The 19,576-nt window shown below is 58.8% G+C and overlaps 1 protein-coding gene across 5 annotated transcripts in view; it reads left to right on the top strand.

Moving 5' to 3' along the window:
• Positions 1 to 6,153: 6,153 nt before the first annotated feature.
• The window catches only part of ATP2A3 (ATPase sarcoplasmic/endoplasmic reticulum Ca2+ transporting 3), a 34,476-nt gene continuing 21,053 nt past the window's right edge, over positions 6,154 to 19,576 (top strand). For all 5 annotated transcript variants that reach the window (XR_011423061.1, XM_003362438.5, XM_005597675.4 and 2 more), the window contains exons 1-7: positions 6,154 to 6,459; positions 16,055 to 16,072; positions 16,326 to 16,408; positions 17,966 to 18,070; positions 18,255 to 18,393; positions 18,680 to 18,760; positions 18,852 to 18,937. Coding sequence is in view for 4 of the 5 variants with exons in the window: in XM_003362438.5 (XP_003362486.3) it covers positions 6,342 to 6,459; positions 16,055 to 16,072; positions 16,326 to 16,408; positions 17,966 to 18,070; positions 18,255 to 18,393; positions 18,680 to 18,760; positions 18,852 to 18,937 (630 nt within the window). In the remaining variant the exon portion in view is untranslated. The remainder of the gene's footprint in view (positions 6,460 to 16,054; positions 16,073 to 16,325; positions 16,409 to 17,965; positions 18,071 to 18,254; positions 18,394 to 18,679; positions 18,761 to 18,851; positions 18,938 to 19,576) is intronic.

The following is a 19,576-nucleotide window of genomic DNA, read 5'->3' as shown; positions in this document are numbered from 1 at the left end:
AGTGCCAGATCAGTCAGGCGATGTTGACACACAGAGGTAAGGCTGGAGGCAAGGAGGCTGGGGAGGAGGCTGCTGGAAAGATCCAGCTGGAGAGAAGGGGGGGCCTGAGCTCTGGCAGGGATAACAAGGCTCGGGGGGCGGGCGGTGCTGCAGATAACGGCGCCCCATTGCCCTGGTGCTCTGGGAGGGGCTTCCAGGCAGGCAGGCTGGTGGGGGGCTTCAGCCTGGGCTCCAGAGTCAGACTAGCCCGGCTTTGAATCCCAGCTGAGGGCTTGGGCAAGTCACTGAGGCTCTGAGCCCCTCGGAGCCTTTCTTCATCTACAAAATGAGAACAGGGCTGGCTACACAATCTGCAGGGCCCAGCGCAAAATGAAAATGTGGGCCCCTGTCTGAAAAAGAGGAAAAAAGAAGTGCCCCTAAAGGTACTAAAATACAAAGCTTTTCCTTTCTTCTACAGTCTCGCCCTTACTGGTCACTGTGCTTTCTTTATTCTAAATAAAGAAAAAATTCAAAATTTGAATCATTAGCATGAATTTTACCCCTCATCTTTATTTTGTGCAGTGCCAGTTTTACACGCAAAATTGAGAGCATTTCACTCATACGTGCAATCGCTGAAATCACATAAATTGCATTTCCGAGTGTGTAGCATGTAGCTAGTTGTGAGCAGGACAGTGGGCATGCTGCACGACCTTACTCAGCTGCTTGGATTTCCCTCCCTGACATACACACAGCCACCCCCCACGCTCTGCCCTGGGCTCCCTGGTGAGTAAGGAAGGCCTGAGAGGAAGGGGGACTCCGGCCGCCCTCTGTCCCTTTCCTTCCAGGGCATCAGTTTTGATATAAGTGGTTGGCGGACGCCGGGAAATAACGTGAGAAGCGTACAATAGGGTTGATCTTTCGTGTTTCTTAGAGCACTAGGGCCTTCCTTCTGCATTTGAAGTAGGTTCTGGCTCAAAGGGAAAGCACGGCCTCTCAGGGCTGTCGGCACCCCCACATACTCGGCTGTAGACGAAACACACTGCCCTTAAGCTCGATTGGAGAATCATGGAACTCCCACGCACCGGGAGTCCTGCAGAATTCTGTGCTCACAGAGCATCGCCAGCTCTGAAGTGGAGCGGGCCAGCGTATCACGTGTGTCTTCCCTGCTCACACGCATGCTCCATTGACTTCACTGACAAAGCACACGTTCAGAGAGAAAAAGAAAATTATGAAGTGATAGCAGAGCAATGAACCGAGCGCAGGGCCCTTTGGACCACGGGCCCCGTGTGATGGCGTGGTCTGTGTGCCCATGATGCCAGCCCTGCGTAGGGTAGTAACAGTATTTTCCCCAGCACTGCTGTGAGGATTCAATGAGATGATGAACGAAAAGGACTTAGCACAGGGCCTGGCACATGGCAAGTGCTCAACCCTGGGGGCAGGCAGATCAGGGTGCTCGGGCAGGCCCTAGAGGCAGCCAAGGGGGCTCTAGAAAGAGGCCCGGGGCAGGGACATGTGGGAAAATGTCCTCTCTTGGCCCCACGTCCTCTCCCCTCCTCTCTGGCTGCTCTTTCTTAGTCTCCACTGCAGGCCCGTCCCCCACTCCCATAACAATAAGAATAATACCAGAAACCATATAGCGAGCATCTGTTACTTCTAGACTCTGTGCTTCACCAACATCAATGAGTTAGCTCCCACAACAGTCCCTTAAGGCCTAACTCTCTCATTTTCAGACGGCAGAAACCCAACTACAAAGGGAACTTACTGACTCGTATAACTGAAAAAACTAGGGGTGGACTGATTCCAGGTAGACGTCATCACAAATCTGCCTTCTCTCTCTCTGCTTCTCTCCGTGGTAGTTTCATGGGCAAATTCTACTCTCATGGTGGCAGGACGGCTGCCAGCAGTACCAAGCTTACACTGCACTAGCTTCACCACCACTTTAGGGATAAGATAGGAATATTTTCCCCAGGGGCCAGCCCGGTGGCGCAGCGGTTAAGTTCGCACGTTCTGCTTCAGTGGCCTGGGGTTCGCTGGTTCGAACCCGGGGTGCAGAAATATGCACTGTTTATCAAGCCATGCTGTGGTAGGCATCCCACATATAAAGTAGAGGAAGATGGGCACGGATGTTAGCTCAGGGCCAGTCTTCCTCAGCAAAAAAAGAGGAGAATTGGCGGCAGATGTTAGCTCAGGGCTAATCTACCTCAAAAGAAGAAGAATATTTCTCCCAATATTCTAACAAAAGTCCAAGTCGATGGCTCTGTTTGGCTGACTTCTGGTCACACACTCATGCTGAACCAATCAATCTCTATGGCCAGGGAGATGTAGGCCCCTCATGGGCTGGGAAAGAGTCATAGGCGCCCCCCTGGATCTAGGAGATGGCATCAGTTCTACAGGGACTACAAGGATTGAGAGAGGAGCCCGGAAGATTCTTATAAAGAAAACCAAGCAAGGAGGATGGATGCTGGCTGTGCAACCCACTTCATCAACCCAGGAAGCAGACTGTTATTATCTCCATATATGGCTAAGACCACCTGTTCACCAAACCTGTTTCCTCTTCTTTCTGAGCACAGCTAGGCTACATTTCCCAGCATCCCTTGCAGTTAGATGTGGCCATGTGATTGAATTCTAACCAATGGAGTTTGAGGGGAAATGAGGGTCTGACCTCCTGGACTGGCTCATACACCCATCACCACCCTCCATGCTCTTTCTCCTTCCCCTGGCTTGATGCGGAGGAGTGTGGTGAGCTTAGAACCCTGTTGAAGATGGCAGAGCCACAAAACAGAGGGAGCCTGGGTCTCAGGATCACCACTCCACCAAGCAGAACACCTGCTTCAGACTCCACGTAACTGAGAAATAAACTTCTATGATGCTTAAGTCCGTACACCTTTGGGGGTGACCTTGTTACAGCAGTTGGCTTGCCCTGACGGATAATTATAGAGGAGCAAGGTGAGGCTCAGAAGGGTGAAGTGCCTGGCCCAAGGCCACACAGCTTGTGAGCGGCAGAGCTCCGTTCAAAGCTGGGCCCATCTGACTCTTTCTAGTCACAGCCCTTTGGGTGCAAAAGATGGGAAATTGCTCAAACTGTAACAAATAAAGGCAGGTCTACGGAATGATCCAGAACTGTGTCCACTGGGACCTGAGAGCCAAGGGCAGGAGGACAGGAGAAGCTCTGAGGAGCCTGGCACCCTCAGGCAAGCTCTGTCTACGCCTCTCTCCCTCTCTGTCTCTCTGACACCACACGGTGTCTTGTCTGTTTCTTGCTTCGTGGGGATTTGGGTCCCCCTGCTGCACTCCCACTGCTGTACCCCAGATGCTGTGAACTCTGGTCCAGCGCCCACGGCCCTCCGGACACAGACTCTGGCTCAGCGCTTAAACTCTCAGCAGAGAGTGTGCTTGGCTCAGCTCGTCTGCGATGGCAGAGCGACTCCTGGGCCAGGGCCCTCTCCGGCCACTCAGCGTTTGGGGGCTGCCTCTCAGGTTTCCCTCTGCAGCCTCAAACACACAATCGCCTTAGTCACCTCCCCATGGTGACCTCCCAGCCCCCTCGCTCTCCACTTGGCCCCAGAATGCACTCCTTGACACCTCACCCTCCTCAGGCTGAACCCCTCCCTGGCCCAGCTACTGAAGCCAGAAACTGGGGGTTCACTGTGATCCACACTTTCCCTCACCCCTGAATGCGACCCCTCACAGGCCCTGTCCACCGCAGCCCCACTCTGCCCTGGGCCACACCTCCTCATTTTTCTTCAGGACAATTCAGCCTCTGCTCTCCTCTTTGATTCCTTCCCCACACAGCTTCCAGGGGGAAGCTTTTCTAGAAGGCAAATCTGACCCCATTTCTTCATTGCCTAAAAATCCTTCAGTACAAAGCCTAAGCCATTATATGGGCAGTTAAGGTTCTCAGTGGCCTAGCTTTGCCTCTCTCATCTACCCTCCTGATCCTTGAGCTCATGCTCTTTATGATCCATCCACTCTAAGGGATTGCATCACTGTTCCTGGCATACCTTCCACTCAGGCCGTTTTTTCTGCCTGCAACACCCTCTTCTTCATGTGTCCAAATCCTTCCAGGGATGACCTACCTTTCCCCGATGCTCCAGCCTGGCCCCCTCAGGTGAGGTGGGTAGGCACGCCCCCTGTCAGAGAGGTGGTAAGCTCTGCCACCATCTGTCTTGGCAGGAGTTAGAAAGAGCTGGGACCGGGTGCCAGGCCTGGAGCTCTCAGCACATGGTGGCCGGTAGGTGACGAGGATAGACCCGCCCTCTGGACAGCATCCCTGTGACCATGTCCCCCTGGCCAGAGCTGCTTGCCCAGGTGCAGAGGGCACAATACGGGGCACACAAGCAACTAGACAGGTAGCTAGACCATGGAGCATTCTGTAGGATCCCGGAGGGATGCCCGGAAGTCGTCATGGGGGCAACCGAGCAGGTGGGCACGCTGACAGGTGTGTGAGCCTGCCAGGTGGAGGCCACAGTTGCTGGCAGCTGTCTGCCCTGCCTGGGGTGGTTTGGAGGCAGGGTGGGGTGGGGTGGGCCAGAGAAAAGGAACACAGGCCAGGCTGCCAGAGCAAACAGGGAGGCCTTCTGGCCCTACCTTCTAGCAAACACCAGCTGACAGCTGAAGGCGGGGTGGAATGGGAGAGATTTAGGCTTAAGGTCCCTGGGGCTGGCAAAGGTGAGTCAGACCCCAGGATGTGTGTGTGGACCAGGGGAGTAGGGGTTCCCAGATGCTTGAATGCCTAGGGCTTCACGTCTCTGGGGGAGAGGTCTCTAGTGGGGAGCTATGGGGCTCTGTCCCCACCTAGCCTAAGATCTAAAATGTCAGGCTGGAAGGAGCCACAGACAGCAAAGCAGCATTCCCCTCCCTCCACAGCAGCAGGCTTGAGCCCAGCCGAGGCCTGGGAGTCAGCCTGGACGAGCCCTCAAAAGCAGCGAAGCGCCAGACCAGCCGGTCCTCACAGCCAATCCTCACTGTCTCTATGCTCAAGGAGCCCCAACCAAGGGGAGACAGAAGAGGAGGGCCACAGCCCTGTCCTGGGAGATCAGGAGCCGGGGGACTCATGGTGTGGCAGGGGGTCAGCAGCCAGGGGCCAGGCTGGAGGCTGGGGAGGTGTGTGGGGGGGTGGGGGGGGAGGCGGGCGTGCAGTGCAGGATCTAGGAAGGCCTTCTGGCTGCAGAGGCATATAGGGTTCCAGGTTTGGACAGCTCGCTGAGGGGTTCCATCCTGCCACCTACGATCCTGTGCAGCCAAGGAGGATCCCAGAGACTGAAGCTCTGGACAGCAGAGGCCAATTTGGTGGGGGATAAGATGGCGAGTGGGGTGCCTGGCTAGGTCTGTGAGCTGGAGGGGGAGCCGAGCAGTTTGTTCTCTTGGCCAGGCCCGTGGCGTCCGCTTTCCCACAGCTTGCTCCCCTGACCTGCGGCCCCTGCTCCTGGCACCCCTGGCGTGGCTGGAACTCTGGGAGCGCTGGAGTTGGGGTTCCTCTTTCCCTCCCCCTCCCTGGGCCTGGGCCTCTCTCCCTGGGGACCCTGGCCAGAGGCCTCCACTCAACCCTGACGCCTCTCTGGGGAGCCCCACCCCCGCCCTGCAGTCCCATTTCCTGCTGGGGTGCGGGTGTGAGTCTAAGGTAATAGACTGGTTTACTGTCTCATAAACTGGTTCATTGTTAGCAGTCTGGTTGCCATGAGGAATAACCGCTCATGGCTGGACGTTTGGAAAAGAATAAAAAAGCACAAACACCAAAAGAAGAAAGCGTCAAGTAATCTCCGGAGGAGGAGACATTTATTCTCAAGCTTTGAGTTCCCTCTTGACCCGGGGTCACACTCTGCAGAATCCGAGTTGGGGAATAGGAAGCCCTTCTATGGACACCTCCGTTTTGCAACCTCCCAGGACCCAGGAGGGCTCAAAGAAGGCGGCTCCGAGCCCCGCGCTCCGCAGCCCTGCCCGGGTCTCCGCCCTCGGGGGCGCCCCGAGCCCGGCGGACGGGGACCGAGGCCCTTCCAGGCCCACGTCCTCGGCGCCCCCAGGCTCGGCGCGCTCGCGCAGACGGCCTCAGTTCCTCCTTCTGCAGAATGGGCGGTCGGCCCGGCTCGGCGCCCCGGGGCGCTGCGGGGGCGGGGCGGCGGGCTCCGAGGGCGGCCGGAAGGGGTGTGAGTGCGGGGGCGGGCCCCGCGCCGCCCCGCCCCGGGGAGGGAGCCCGGGGCGCAGCATCCTGGCGCGGGTCTCGATCGCCGCCGCCACTGCCGTCGGGGAAGGCCCAGCGCGGACATGGCCTCGCGCGGCGCCCGCCCGCGCCCGAGCGCCCCGCGCCCCGCGCAGTAGCCCCGCGGAGAGGCGGCCTCGACGGCGCAGACGGCCGGGCGGGCGGCATGGAGGCGGCGCACCTGCTCCCCGCCGCCGACGTGCTGCGCCGCTTCTCGGTGACGGCCGAGGGCGGCCTGAGCCCGGAGCAGGTGACCGGCGCGCGGGAGCGCTATGGCCCCAACGGTGAGAGCGCGGGCCGGGCCGGACCGGGGAAGCGGGGACCGCGCGCCGCAGTCTCAGTTTCCCCTCCTGCACCGCGGCCGCAGAGCGGTCCTCCCTCCTCCCAGCTCTCGGCCCCCGCGGGCGGGCAGGAAGCGAGGGCTCCGGAAACCTCTGCAGATGCTCTTGGGGCACCCGGCGCGGCCGCGCGCGCGGCCACCTTCGCGGGGGGCGGGGGCGGGGGCGGGTTCCGGGTTCGGAGACCGGACGCCTGGCTCCCTCTCCCCGCTCTCCTTCCTCCAGGCCCAGGGACCTGTGCGGTCCTTCCGGGCTTCCCACCTCCACCCCGTTCCCATCCAGTCCTGCAAGCTTAGCCCACCCCATCGGCGGTCAGCGCTGGGTCCCCGCGCCGCCCTGCAACCCGCCCGCATCGTCGTGCAAGTGCACACACTGAGATGGCTGGCGAGGGACCAGCCAGGGACTCTGAGGCCCGGCCTCCCAGCTGGCCCCGAGGGTCTCCCGAAGGGCTCAAGAAAACTCCCAGAAGGTGCAGCTTGCAGCTGGCCGCCCTGGTGCCCCCACCCCCACCCCCACACCCAGGTCTTCCTCTTTCTGCAGCCTGGGGCGGATGTGGCTGGCGGGAGTCGGTGGGGGCTTTAAACTGCTGAGGCGGGAGACCCACCTCCCTGGGGGTGGCAGATTCAAGGCCTCACTCAGGGAGTTGCCTGGGGACGCCTTTCCCTCCTGGGTGACCTGGAGCAGTGCCTGCCCATCTCTGGGCAGGGAGGGAGGCTTCACGCTGTTGCTGTTTGGGTGGGAGAGGGATCATTTCTTCCTCATCTTCGAAGGAGTCCGGGATCCTCCATCTGCCAAAAGGCACAGCAAGTGCCGGGTACTGTCCAGATGTGGCCCTGGCCCATCTGAAGGCCCCCTGAGGGCGGAAGATGTAGGGATCCCCTCCCCAAGTGGCTTCCGGGCAGGACTTGCCACCCCCTGCGTCCACCCCCAGGGCACTGGGCAGAGTATTAGGGGTCCAGAAAGAAATGTCCGCTCCAGCCCTCACGTGCGCCCTGGACCTGCATCCCTTCAGGACTTGGGGCCTCACCCTTCGGGGTTCCCAGCCAGCTGGGGGAAGATGCTCTGGCCTGAGCGTCACTCCTCAGGGCTGGCTTGAAAATTACGAAAGAGCTGTCAGAAAGGGAGCTTCGGGTTTGCATTGGTTTATGACCACCACCTCTTATATAAATATTATCTTTCTGGAGCAGAAATCCTTTTTTAAAAAAATTAGTTGCTATATTTAGTTGAGCTGTGGGAGGAACTAGGAGATAAATATTATTGAATATCCCCTGTTAGTGACTTGGCAGGGAGGGTGTCATTGCTGCAGGAGAGCAGGGCGGCAGGGCCTGTCCCCAAGCCCTGGGGTGTGGGTGGGGGTCAGGGCAGCAGGTCTGGGCTTCCGCAGCCCCTCTGTGCTGCTGTGGCCTCCAGCCTGGGAGTCCTGATTCCCCAGGGAAGCTGGAGACCCAGCCCTTGGTTCTGCCTCCAGAATCACACAGATTCTGTCTTGTGTGACCGTGGCCAACACCCCTGTGCTTTCTGGCCTCCATGTCTTCATCAGTCCAGCAGAGGAGGGGCTGGTGGGAAGGAAGGAGTCCCCAGTTCTCCCCCATGTTGTTTTGTCTGGGTGAGGGGATTTTGGGTTCCCTGGCCACTGAGCATCTGTGCGAAGTGATGGATAAGGACGTTGGTGTGGTGTGTAGGTCCACAGAGAGGGGGATGTGTGTGGGCGAGGGTGGTAAGAAAGTTGGGGGGCTGCTGATGGGCTTGCCCAGTTCCTCTGTGCTTTGACAGCAGTCCTAATAAAAGCTCACATTCATGGAGCGCTCACCATGTGCCAGGCACTGTTCTTAGCACTTTTCATCTCTTATCTCCCTTCTTCCCCAAAACAACTCTATGAAAACAACTGTTGTCACCCCCATTTTACAGGGGAGGTAGCTGAGGCACCAGGAGGTTAGACAGCTTGCCCAAGGTCACACAGTAAGCGGTGGAGCTGGTCCTGGGTGCCCGCCCCTCCCCGGGCCTCGCTTTCCCTGTCTGAACAAGGGGGTCCCAGGTTCTGCAGGACCCGGGCCCCGGTGTTGGTGCCTGTGCTGGGAGTTGGGGTCAGCTGGGCAGGAGCTAGTCCAGCTCTGCCCCCAGTCCCCGTGGGCCCACGAGGGCTCTTCCCTCACGTCAAGATCAGCGTCTTCCTTAGGAAGCATTCCAGGGCTCTGGAAGTCGTCAGGTGAGGAGAGGGGAGGCGGCTGCCCTTCCTGCCTCGTGCTCGCCCCGCCCAGCCCCGCCTGAGGAGGAGGCATGGGTCTCCTGCAGTCCATCCCGGCACAGCTTCTGGAGTGGAGCAGACGGGGTTTTGAACACTAGCTCTGCCCCATCATAGCTGTGTGATCGTGGATAAGCCACTTTGCCTCTCTGTGCCTCGGTTTCTTCCTCTGAAGTGAAGCTACCCTAGGATGCCTGTCCTAGGGTTGTTTGTGAGTGTAGTAGAAGAGGCTGGGCTGTGGTCCCCGGCAGAAGCTGGGGGGTGGGGTGGGCAGGACCTGCAGGTGGAGGGAACACCCCAGGGACTAGTGCCATCCCCACCCCAGGAGTCTACACACCTGCAAGGTCGTTAGCGTTAGTGCTGGAAACCACAAGGAAGTCATTTGCTTAAGTCCTGAAGTTTGCAAATTCTGACGGCAGAGAGAGGAAGGGAGGCAGGGGCTGGGGAGCCAGCCCTCCCGCCTTCTCGTCCTCTTCCCTCCTCAGCTGGGGGAGGGGACCTCAGCAGTACCTTCAGGAGTAAGCCAGCCTGAAGCCCCGAGACACACAAAACCCCTGGGGTAGGTGTGTCCTCCTCAGGCCCCACAGGGTGCTGAGCGCCTCTCCAGAGCCCGCCTTTCTCTGCAGCTCCCAGAGGGGCCCAGGACTCCGCTTCCTCGGGGGGCTTTCTGCATCCTTTTAGTTTATCTTTTGAATAAAAATGTGCACACGGTACAACATTTAGAAGATACAAAGGTGTACAGCAGAGTCTCCCCAGTCCTGTCCCCAACCCCCCACTCCCAGTGTCCCCAGCATCTTCTGTCTCCTTCCCAAAATACTCTAGGCACATACACATCTGTATCTGGGATCTATGACCTTTTTTACCTGAAAGGAGAGGATTGCGATGCCGTTTTGCCCCTGCTTTCCTCGTGACAATCACTCTTGGAGATGGTGCCATGTGGAGCATCCTTGGGCTTCCTAGTGGCTACGCAGGGTTTCACCATGCAGCTGTTCCAGCATTTCTTCACCCCGGCTTTTGATGGGTGCTTGAGTTGCTGTCACACACGGGTTACAAGGCATATCCTTGTCCCCACACTTGTGAAAATCACCAAAGGATAAATTCCTAGAAATGGAATTGCTGGGTCAAGGGTGTGTGTATTTTAAATATTGACAGCTGTTGCTGACTTGTTCTCCATAAAGTTGCACCAACGGACCCGCCAGTTTCCCCACCGCCTGTCCAGCACGGTGCGTTATCAGTCATTTTCATCTGTGCCAACCTGATAAGAAATTGTCCTCTCGTAGTTTTACCTTGCATTTCTCTGTTTACAAGTCAGGTTGGGCATTTTTGCATATGTTTAGGAGCCATTTCCGTGCGTCTGTGAAGGGGCTGCCCATCGCTTTTGCTGGACATGAGCCCAGGCACGGGGCAGGACTGGGTTGGGTATGTCCTGCCAAGTGGGCCAACACCTAAAGGCCCCTGGAGAGCCCCGTGATGTGGGGGTCAGGGGAGGTCCCAGGAGGTCTCCGGGGATGGTCTGTTCAGGGGAGGTGGAGCCTGCCTTCCTGGGCCTCAAGCTGCCCATCTGTGCAGCGGGTGCAAAGGCCCCAGGGCTGCCAGGTGGGAGGGACAGTCTGCATTTAGATTCCTGCTGGTGGAGTCTCGGCTGTGGCCTGATCTCCTGTCCTAGGCCCAGGCCCCCAGTGGCCGGTGGAAACCCACTGTGTGTCCCACGGAAACCAGGCCAAGAGCAGCAAGGCAAGGCAGGAGGAGGGGGTGAGAGCTGAATGGCCCAATTCGCTGGGTGGCCTGGGGCAGCTGGGGGCCCTCCTCAGTGGAGCAGAGATGGGACCCAGAGATCCCCCAAGGGCCTTGTGGGTGTGAAATGACTCTTCGATCTGAGGGGGTGTGGTTTGCCTGCAGAGTTTCAGAAGCTCTGGGTCTTCGAGGCTTCACCCTAGTTTTCTCGCCCTTGTTGGGCAGCCTTAGCACCCCCTCCCAGCATCAGGCCTGCTCCTGCAGAACCCCCTCACCCCTTGTACCAGGAGCTCCCTGTGGCGGGGTCAGGTCTGCCCGCGGCACGGCCGGGCACACACATGCTGAGCAAACCTTTTGCCGGGGTTTTCTGGTGCCCGATCAGCCGGGTAGACCATCGGCCCCTGCTTCCCAAGGCCCCCTGCAGAGCGAGGCCAGGCTGTCCACTCTGGATGGACCCTGGAGACCCAGGCAGGGCCAGGTGGGCTGGGCGGGGTCTGTGCAGCTGGGGCCTCTCCCTGAATCTGCAAGTGATGATTTAATAGCTTTGTAAATTTACCTTTGAGGAAGACCTTGGCAAGCACTTGCCTGCCTCTGCTGGAAGCAACATTTACAAGCCGAAATACCAGCTTCCAGCATAGTGAGAAGGAAGGAGTCCAGAGGGGGTTAGAGGAGCAGGTGGGCCGTGGAGCCTGGGGGCAGCCCTGGCCCTGCACCCCCTTCTCTGGACTCCCTGCTTGGGCTCCGGGCTGTGGGCCCAGGGCCCTGGCCTGAACCCTGGGGCAACTGAGTAAACAGTCCTGTGTGGAGCCAGGGATGACTCAGCCCTTCCCCACCCTGGAGGTGCTCCAGGCAGGTGGGGGCAGCCCCAGTACTGCTGACTCGGAAGAGAAGGGCAGTGTGATGGGGGCCAGGGGGCTTTCTGGGAAGCCTTCCGGGAAGGCTGGCCTTTAGATGAGGAAAGTGGGAAGGGTATGCTGCACAGAAGGAAGGGCCCAAGCAAAATCTTGGAGGAGAAAAAGCTTTAGCAAAACCAGGGGAGGTAGTGGCCATCCTGAGGCGTCTCACTTGGCTGGCAGACGGACAGACATATGTCTAAGATGTAGGAGTGATTCTGGAAGGGCAGGTTTGGGCAGATCCAGGAAGGCCTTGAAGGCCGTGCTAAGGTTGGTCTTTATTCTGCAGGCCGAGGAGAGCCACCGACGGTCCCTGAGCGGGGCGGGGACAGGCCATTCACTCCTTCACAAGTCTTTATTGAGCATCTGTCTACCATGTGCCGGGCACTGTTCCAAGTGCCGAGGACACTGCACTTACCAAATCCCACCGTCATGGACTTATGTTCTCAAAACTATTGTTACAGCCGGTGTTTATTGAGCACCCCCGTGTGCCAGGCGTGTTCTAAGCGCTTTATGCACAGCACGTCATTTAATCTTCATAGCAACCTTATGAAATAGTTACTCTTATTATCCCCATTTTGCAGATGGGGAAACTGAGGCACAGAGGGGATTGAGTGACTTGTCTGTAGCCACAGAAGTACCAAGATCTAGAGCAGGATTTGAACTCAAGCCCCCTGGACCAGATCCTTGCTCTAAGTCATGAAGCTTCTCTGATCACATCCCCTGTGGCCCCAGGATGCACAGGCTACCTCCCAGGCCAGCCCCACATCGGGCATCTGTGGGCAGGGGTCAGCTGGGAGAGGCCACCATGTGAGAGGCCCAGGGGTCCACCATTCCAGAAGAAGAGTGGGGGACTGCATGCCCTGGGCTAGCCCAGCCAGGATCTGGGAGGGAGCAGCACCTCCTGTTACCTGCAGGAGTTACTTTGCCTGTGCTGCCCGGTGGATGGCACCAGGAGGTGGGCAGGGCCCGGTTATTGTCCCCGTTTTACAAATGGGGCATCTGGCAGTGCTGAGGGCCCAATGCCACCATTTTAAGGGGAACTGGTCACCACCCCCACATGCAGCCTGGGGATAGCAAGTGGGAGCCAGCATCCTCCAGGGATGGCTGGGAAGTGGGGCTCTCCCAGCCCTGGGCCCCCTCCGTGGCCCTGGGACTCAGTCATGTGAGGGGAGAATTAGGTTGTCCAGAGTCTTGGCAGGACTGGAGTCTGAAGCAAACCAGGCCTGAGCAGGCAGGACCCAGTAACCCCCAAAATGCCCGCTCTAAGGACAGCAGAGCCTCTGGACAGGGATGACTTTGGCTGGTGGCTCTGGGGTCCCAAGAGAGGGGCCGGCCGGTGGATGGGGTGAGGGCATCCCGTCCAACAATCAGGACGTGGGACACCAAGTTTGTTCAGGTAACACCTTGGCTAGGGAAGGCAGGAGGACCGGGGTGGGAAGCCAGGACAGCTTAGGAGTCAGCGCAGGAGGTCCTGAGCAGGGGGTCGAGAGCCAGATGGCCTGAGCTCAAAACCCTTCCCTGCCGCTTCCCCGCTGTGGGACCGTGAGCTAGCTGCTCAACCTCTCTGTGCATCAGTTGTCTACTCTGTAAAATGGGAAGAATAATTGTATCCTCCTGTGCTCAGTTGTTTGAGAATCACAAGAGAGTAATGCACGCGAGGAGTTAGCATGGCCTCTGGCACGCTCAACACTAATAATTCTGCTGTGACTGGTCTACCTGTAGAGCGCCTTCTTGCGAGCTCGGCCCACAATGCCCTCCCCTTTATCTCTGGAGATAATGTAGGCAGGGCCTGGCGCACTGCTTGGTGCAAAGTAGGTGCTCCATACATGTGGCTCTTATTAATAATAATAATGACAATGATAATTCTCACAGCAGCCCTTCCGGGTGGGGGTGGGTACCCCATCTTCCAAATGAGGCTCAGGACCTCACAGCGAGCTGGCTGCTCAGGCAGGACTAGAAGTATGTGCGTGTGTAGTGCATGTGCAGGGATGGGCAGCGCATCCGCTGTGACCTCAGGGCTGGCTGAGCCTCCCCAGAGGCAGTGGGTGGGGGAGAAAGGGGAGGTAGAGGCCAGGTCTGGGGAGGAGTGGGTACCAGTCAGGATCGGCTGGGTGATGCTACAGTAACACCCTCAGATCTCAATGACTTCGGACAACAGAGGTCATTTCTTGCTCCCACCACACCCATGTCTGTCAGCGGCGGGTGGTCCGAGGGCTCTGTATCCCCTGCACTCTGTGACCCAGGTGCACAGAGCAGATGCCATCTCCCAGGTTGCTGGTGGCCGTAGCAGAGGGACAAAGAGCTCCCGACCTGCGCTGTCCAGGACGCAGCCGCTAGCCTCGTGTGGCTATTTAAATTTAAATTTAAACGAATGAAAGTTATTTAAAATTTAGCTACTCGGTCACACTAGCCACATTCCCAGTGCTCAGTAGCTACATATGGCGAGTGGCTGCTGTATCCGGCAGCATGGGGACACTCCCGTCATCACAGAAGGTTCTGCTGGACGTGCCCTTGAGTCTCCCACCAGCAGCTCAGCGCTCCAGCCTGAAACTGACACCTGTCCTTCTTTCCAAGACTCAGGGGCGGGCCAGGAAGTGCAGGCCTACTGTGTGCCCACAAGGTGGGGAGAATCAGGAGTGTTTGGGAAACAGCATAATGAGCACCACAGCGTGGATTCTGGGTCAGAGAGCAGAAGGGGAGACCAGGTGGAAGGGTAGAGAAAGGAGAACTTGGGAAATCAGACGAGGCAGGCAGAGGGCAGCGTGGGGGGCCTGGAGCTGGTGTGGGGGCCCTGTAAATGCTTCCCAACCCTAGGCCTTGCCCCTGCCCAGAAAAAATGCCCTGAGGAATAAGGTGGCCTGGGGCTGTGTGCCTGACTGAGGGAGGGGTGAGGGAGAGACAGCAGGAGATACTCAGGTGAGACTTAGAGGTGAACTCTCATTGGGCAGGAACCCTGCAGACAGCCACAGAAGTGGGGGGTTTAGGAGACTCCTGGGTAGAGCCTGGCAGAAGCCGGCTGATGAGGTTGGCGCTGTTCTGTCCGGGGGCTGGGGCATGGCCTGGGTGGCCTCCACGGGACCCTGCTCCGCTGGAGAACTGGCCCAGAAAGCAGGCCTGGCCCTCCACCCGCCTTTCCTGTTCGCTTCAGCTAAATAGATCAGAAGGAAAAAGTCTGTTTGATTTTAATCTCGACGCAGGACACTGGAGATTACATTTTCCACGGAAAATGTCAGCCGTTGCCTAAAATAGGACTTTGGAGAAAATGCTAGAAAGTGTATTTTTAGGTTATGTTTCCCTCCTGGATTCCTGTAGTCCAGTGGGCTGCTTGACACTCTCCACAGCTCAGCTGCCAGATGCAGACCCCGGAACTTCCCAGCAGGTGGTCTGGGAATTGCTCCCACGGGAAAAAGTGCCCGCGGGTACTTGAGCCAAAAACAGGTGGACAGGTGCAAGGCCCGTGTCAGGAAGCAGGAGGAGGAGGAGGAGGAAGGGAGAGCCAGCCTGGGGTGGGGCCTCAGAGGGGGCGTTGCTAACAAGCTCCCGGTGAGGCCAGGGCTGCTGGCCCAGAGAGTCCTCTGAGCACCCAGGGGCAAGAGGAGGCAGGGCTCAGCTAGGCCCCTTCGAGGAGCGCCTCAGACAGGCCCCAGCAGGGCCTGAGCTCGGCCCTCGGAGGGAGAAGCCCACGGGAGTCTCCACTCTGGGCCCAGCTCCTACCCCTTCCCACAGACCCACACAGACACGCCTACTTGCTGTGTGACCCGTTCAAGCCGCTTCACCACTCTGAACCTCAGTTCTTGCACTTGTGAAACGGGTGGAGTTCCTGCCCTGCCTCCCCTTGAGGCTGGTGGGAAGGTTCAGAGACTTCAGGTACTCAGGCAGCCAGCTCCGCCGGGAACAAAGGATGCTTTGGGAAACGTAGGGGGTAAAAACGGAGCCCAGAAAGTGAGGGCAGGGCCTGGTGGTGTTTGGAAACATTGTTCTTCAAAACGCCCTGTGGTCTCAGCCTGGGCGCGCGGGTGGGGCTGGGGGATCATCAGCGAGCTTGCCTGGAGTGCAGGGCTGGGAGGGGATGGGCTGAGATTGTGCCAGGGTTCCTCACTGCCTGCCATGCCGGCTGCTGGGGTCATGTCCAGGGGAAGCCCCCGGGCTGGGTGGGGCTCAGAGGTCTGGCCCTGCTGCCCACCAAGTCCTGGGGGTCCTGAAGGAGCAGGTATGTCAGAGGCAGCCCGAGCCAATGTTCTCAACTGGAGGGAGGGGCTACCTTGCCATGGGGGTGGGGGACATTGAACAGGACTGAGCCCTCAAGGGGAGCTGTGAGAACTAGTGTGTCACCTCGGGGGTCCCTTCTCTTCTCCAGGCCTCAGTCCCCCCGTGTGCAGTGAGGGAGGGGCTGGACTGGAGGGGCTGGAAGGGGCCTCCTGGCCCTGGTCTTGTCCCGAGGTGAGCCAGGCCACACCAGACCTTCCTCAGCCCCAGTGGGGTGGAGGTGGGGTGGAAGCATCTGGGCTCAGACCATCCGTTCTGTGACTGCAGAGAGCAGTGGGGACATGTCTAGAGCATTGTGGTGGTCCGGGTGGGCACAGTGGGGAGGGGCTCCCAGACTCCTCCAGGGCATAACCCAGCCGTCTCTTGTCTCCTCATGGCTCCTGTGGCTGCCTGGATCCTGCAGAGCTCCCGACCGAGGAAGGTGAGGCTCGGGCAGGGCGGGCTGTGACATCTCTGGGCCATTCACTGTCAGGTTGTGTCCTCCCCTCCCCAAAAGAGTGGGGCTTTGCTGAGCCCACCAGCATCACCCACCTGTGCCTCTCAGAACCTCAGGCTCTCCCTCTTCGAGCAGGAGGGAGGGAGTGGGCCGGGTGGTCTCCGAGGCCGTCCCAGCACTGGATGGGGGCAGGTCGGTTGAGCAGGGCCCTGGCCTCACACGCTGCTCCTGTTCCCAGGAAAGTCCCTGTGGGAGCTGGTGCTGGAGCAGTTTGACGATCTCCTGGTGCGCATCCTGATGCTGGCCGCCCTGGTTTCCTTCGTAAGTAGGGCCCCGCCCGCCACAGCCCCCATCCCACCGTGTCAGGCAGCCTGGAGGGGAGAACCAGGTTGGGGCAGGGCTCAGAGGCCCAGGCTCTGGACCACAGGGCTGTCCCCTCAGCTCTGGGCGTCCCTGGGCCCCCACCTGCCCCCTGCCCTGCTCAGCCTTCAGCTTCCCTTGCCAGGACCCTTGCAGCCGCCCACTGGACTCCCGGTTCCCCTCTGTCCCCTCCAGCCCATCTCACACCCCAACTGTCAGAGGGAGCTTGCAAAAGCACCAGTCTGACCCGCCCCTCCTGTCCTGGCGCAGGGTTTCCCAACCTCAGCACAATTGACGTTTTGGACCAGCTGATTCTTTGTTGGGGGAGCTGGCCCATGCCCTGGGGAACATTTAGTGGCATCCCTGGCCTCTACCCACCAGATGCCAGTGGCGCTCCCCAGTTGTGACAATCCACAGTCTCCAGATGTTGCCAAATGTCCCGGGGCCCCGGGTGGCAAAGTCGCCCCTGTTGGGAGCCCTCAGAAGACTTCGGGCCTTAACCTCTGGCAGCCTCCTCATGGCTGCGGCTTCCCTTTCCTGTCCCCCGTCCCCACTGCCTGGACCCCTGCTGGACCTGCAGGGCCATGGGGCCGGGCTGGAGCAGTGGGGAGGGGGACAGTGGTTGTCTTCAGTGGCTGAGCAGCAGAGATCCAAGGGTACTGCCGGGAAATGGCCACCCTGAGGGTGGACACGGGGCCTGGCGGGGAGACCTCATCTTGGTGACGTGGAGTTCGGGGCAGCAGGGGTGCTGGTGGGACCGACTCTTTTTCTCCAGCCAGCAGGGGCCCAGCTAGCTGTGTCTGGCCCTCCTGGCCACTGTCCTTGTGGAAGCTTAATAAGAGTCCTTGAGGACCCTTACAGAGAAAAAAAGTCCATCCATGCAGGTGCCTAAAACAGCTAAGCCCAGAGGGTGCTGGTACCCCTCCACGGTACGGACGGACACACTGAGGCCCACGGAGGGGAGTGACAAGTACCCACTCAGGCAAGAGGTGGGAATGGGACCTGACCTGGGTCTCCTGCCTCCAGGCCTGGGCTCTGGCTGGACTCATGTTCCTCTGGCGGGGGGACCCGGAGCGTGAGCCTGAGCGGGACCACCTGGGCTTGTTAAAACATGGGCTGCTGGGCCCCACCCCAGAGTTCCTGGCTCAGGAGGTCTGGGAAGTTCCCTGAGACTCGCATTTCTGACAAGTTCCCAGGTGCTGCTACTGCTGCAGATCTGGGTCCCACCCTCGGAGAACGGCAGCCAGGCCGGCAGTGAGGCCTCCAGCCAGCAGCTGTGCAACCGCCCCATGTCCCTGAAAGTTGGCTGGTGGGACGTGGGCTGTGGCGGTCACTCCCTGCAGAGGCTGGGTGTCCTAAGCTCCGGCCTTCTCCGAGCCGCCCTCTCCGAGCCCAGGGCTTCCCAGAGATGCGTCCTCCAAAGCAGGGGAGCAGGCAGGAGCCCTAGGCGACAAAGGAAATGGTGAGCAGACCCTGGCCCACAGCATGGCCGCATCTCACCAACTGTGATCCCGGCAGGTCCTGGCCTGGTTCGAGGAGGGCGAGGAGACCACGACAGCCTTCGTGGAGCCCCTGGTCATCGTGCTGATCCTCGTGGCCAATGCGATCGTGGGCGTGTGGCAGGTGGGAGGCACGGGTGTGGGGCCGGGCCCCGGGGTCTCCTGGCTGCTAGATGTGACCTCCACCTGGTGCTAGAGTCCCTGTAGGTCTTATGGCTTCCAGCTCCAGCCCAGGCCCCAAGGGTATCACTCCAAGGGGTGGCCTTGCAGGGGCCATCAGGAGGGACCACCTGCCTCATGTTCTGCAGGAACGCAATGCCGAGAGCGCCATCGAGGCCCTGAAGGAGTATGAGCCTGAGATGGGCAAGGTGGTCCGCTCAGACCGCACAGGCGTGCAGAGGATCCGTGCCCGGGACATCGTCCCCGGAGACATTGTGGAAGTGGCTGGTATGTTGGGGCCCTCCTCCTTTTATTATGTGACACTGGCGAGCCTGTCCCTCTCTGTGCGGCCATCTTTCTGGCTGTATGTACAGAAGAGTGGCTGGCAGATCCCTCCAAAGCTCTTTGGCCAAAACCCTGTTGGACAGATAAGGAGACCTCAGCCCGATCTGCCTGAGGGACCACAGCTCAGGCCCCTGCCTCCCAGCCTCTCAGAGGGTTCCTAGGAGCCCTCCTGGCCTTCCTGGGGGTCACGCCCAGAGCCACACTCAGCCAAGCCATTCTCCCTCCACAGTGGGAGACAAAGTGCCTGCCGACCTCCGCCTCATCGAGATCAAGTCCACAACGCTGAGAGTGGACCAGTCCATCCTGACGGGTGAGGCCCAGGGGTCGGGGCCGAGTGGGATCCGGGCGAGGGGATGGGGGTGTCTTCACAGGGGGCGTCTCATTTCTCTTTCCACGACTAGGTGAATCCGTGTCCGTGACCAAGCACACAGATGCCATTCCTGATCCCAGAGCTGTGAACCAGGACAAGAAGAACATGCTGTTTTCTGTAAGTCCCTGGGATGGCTGGGGCCTTTTTCTGGACAATTGATAATGAAAATAATAACATTTAGATTAATCAAAGCCCTACAGGAAAGAACTTTGTCAATTATTGACAATACATACAAATTTATGGTAATAATAATAGCTTGTGTTTACTGAAGGCTGTGTGTGTGGCACTGTTCTAAGCCCTTTACATGTATTAATTTATTTAATCCTCACAAATCCTTTGAAATAAGCACTCCTGTTATCTGCATTTTCCAGCAAGGAAACAGGCACAGAGAGGTTAAGTAAGTAGCCCAAGGTCACACAGCCAGTGAATGGCAGAGCTGGGATGTGAACTCAGATATTCTGACTCCAGAGCTTTTCCTCTTATCTGCTAGGCTTATCCTGCCTTGATCTGGATAGGAGCAGAGCTTGCCTCTATCACTCAACAGCAAATCCTCTGGAGGGAAGAGGATTGCCAAAGTGGTGGAGGGTGGCAGGAACAGTCCATTTCTTGGACACGAAAGCCGACCCCTGAGGCAAGATGCCAGTCCCTCCTGCCTCTTTTCAGGCAGAGTGATGGGTTCAGCCCTGGTGGGAGCGCTCTGCCCCTGTGGCCTCAGAGGGTCTTAACCAGTGATGCTCACAGGCTGCCCAGAAAGAG

Source organism: Equus caballus, chromosome 11 (assembly GCF_041296265.1).
Source record: "Equus caballus isolate H_3958 breed thoroughbred chromosome 11, TB-T2T, whole genome shotgun sequence".
NCBI lineage: Eukaryota > Metazoa > Chordata > Mammalia > Perissodactyla > Equidae > Equus > Equus caballus.
This window is presented reverse-complemented; position numbering and strand designations above follow the sequence as displayed.